This window comes from the organism of the source record quoted next (assembly GCF_019968955.1).
Source record: "MAG: Porospora cf. gigantea A chromosome Unknown PgA_NODE_5015_length_1997_cov_900.006, whole genome shotgun sequence".
Taxonomy (NCBI): Eukaryota; Apicomplexa; class Conoidasida; order Eugregarinorida; family Porosporidae; genus Porospora; species Porospora cf. gigantea A.
Genome location: NW_027151730.1, coordinates 1 through 1,997, shown reverse-complemented (window position 1 = coordinate 1,997; position 1,997 = coordinate 1). Strand labels below are relative to the sequence as shown.

Here is a 1,997-nt window from a genome sequence, read left to right as displayed (position 1 = left end):
TCGAGCACCGTGTCAAGATTGTCCTGCGTACACTCCGACGAGGATGAGCCTCACACAAAAGAGGAATCGCCAATTCCCTCTGCGGACACCACTGGTGACATGTCTGAGAAGCCGTCCAAGCCTGATCTACCTCTCAAGCAGACCGGTGACGTGACAGAGAAGCCGTCCAAGCCTGATCTACCTCGCAACGAAACTGATGACCTGTCCTCGAGCACCGTGTCAAGATTGTCCTGCGTACACTCCGACGAGGATGAGCCTCACACAAAGGAGGAATCGCCGATTCCCTCTGCGGACACCACTGGTGACATGTCTGAAAGGCCGTCCAAACCTGATCTACCTCGCAACGGAACTGATGACCTGTCGTCGAGCACCGTGTCAAGATTGTCCTGCGTACACTCCGACGAGGATGAGCCTCACACAAAGGAGGAATCGCCGATTCCCTCTGCGGACACCACTGGTGACATGTCTGAGAGGCCGTCCAAACCTGATCTACCTCGCAACGGAACTGATGACCTGTCGTCGAGCACCGTGTCAAGATTGTCCAGCGTACACTCAGACGAGGATGAGCCTCACACAAAGGAGGAATCGCCGATTCCCTCTGCCAATACCGCTGGTGACATGTCTGAGAAGCCGTCCAAGCCTGATCTACCTCGCAAGCAGACCGGTGATGTGACTGAGAAGCCGATTCCCTCTGCGGACACCACTGGTGACATGTCTGAGAAACCGTCCAAGCCTGATCTACCTCGCGAGCAGACCGGTGATGTGGCTGAGAAGCCGACCAAACCTGATCTACCTCACGAGCAAACTGATGACCTGTCGTCGAGCACCGTGTCAAGATTGTCCAGCGTACACTCAGACGAGGATGAACCTCACACAATGGAGGAATCGCCGATTCCCTCTGCCGATACCGCTGGTGACGTGACTGAGAGGCCGTCCAAACCTGATCTACCTCACGAGCAAACTGATGACCTGTCGTCGAGCACCGTGTCAAGATTGTCCAGCGTACACTCAGACGAGGATGAGCCTCACACAAAGGAGGAATCGCCGATTCCCTCTGCCGATACCGCTGGTGACGTGACTGAGAAGCCGACCAAACCTGATCTACCTCACGAGCAAACTGATGACCTGTCGTCGAGCACCGTGTCAAGATTGTCCAGCGTACACTCAGACGAGGATGGGCCTCACACAAAGGAGGAATCGCCGATTCCCTCTGCCGATACCGCTGGTGACGTGACTGAGAAGCCATCCAAGCCTGATCTACCTCGCGAGCAAACTGATGACCTGTCGTCGAGCACCGTGTCAAGCTTGTCCAGCCTACACTTAGACGAGGATGAGCCTCACACGAAGGAGGAATCGTCGATTCCCTCTGCCGATACCGCTGGTGACGTGGCTGAGAAGCCGTCCAAACCTGATCTACCTCTCAAGCAAACTGATGACCTGTCGTCGAGAAGATTGTCCAGCGTACACTCAGACGAGGATGAGCCTCACACCAAGGAGGAATCGCCGATTCCCCCTGCCGATACCAGTGGTGACGTAACGAGAAATTCTGCTCCCACATGCGAGGAACCATTACGGACCACCACGGAAGGGGAGGAGAGTACTATTGATGATCAGTCATTCTCTGTTCCTACACGTTTTCTCCGAATGCATCGCGAGTCGTACTGGTCTACTCCCGACGAACAGACGGTCGATATCATGACGAGAAATTCTGCTCCCACATGCGAGGCACCATTACGGACCACCACGGAAGGGGAGGAGAGTACTATTGATGATCAGTCACTCACTGGTCCTACACGTTTTCTCCGAATGCATCGCGAGTCGTACTGGTCTACTCCCGACGAACAGACGGTCGATATCATGACGAGAAATTCTGCTCCCACATGCGAGGCACCATTACGGACCACCACGGAAGGGGAGGAGAGTACTATTGATGATCAGTCACTCACTGGTCCTACACGTTTTCTCCGAATGCATCGCGAGTCGTACTGGTCTACTCC

General features: G+C 54.7%; 1 protein-coding gene across 2 annotated transcripts; it reads left to right on the top strand.

The window, feature by feature from the left end:
- Positions 1-99: 99 nt before the first annotated feature.
- On the top strand, positions 100-1,607 carry KVP18_000277 (uncharacterized protein; the record flags this gene model as incomplete). 2 transcript variants are annotated; one of them, XM_067952915.1, is made up of 2 exons in its annotated part: positions 100-1,528; positions 1,564-1,607. In XM_067952915.1, 2 exons carry the CDS (start codon positions 100-102, stop codon positions 1,605-1,607), a joined length of 1,473 nt encoding a protein of 490 aa, XP_067808123.1. The 2 variants fall into 2 exon arrangements, with proteins under 2 accessions (XP_067808123.1, XP_067808122.1); XM_067952914.1 differs by lacking the exon at positions 1,564-1,607.
- Between the last annotated feature and the right edge of the window lie 390 nt (positions 1,608-1,997).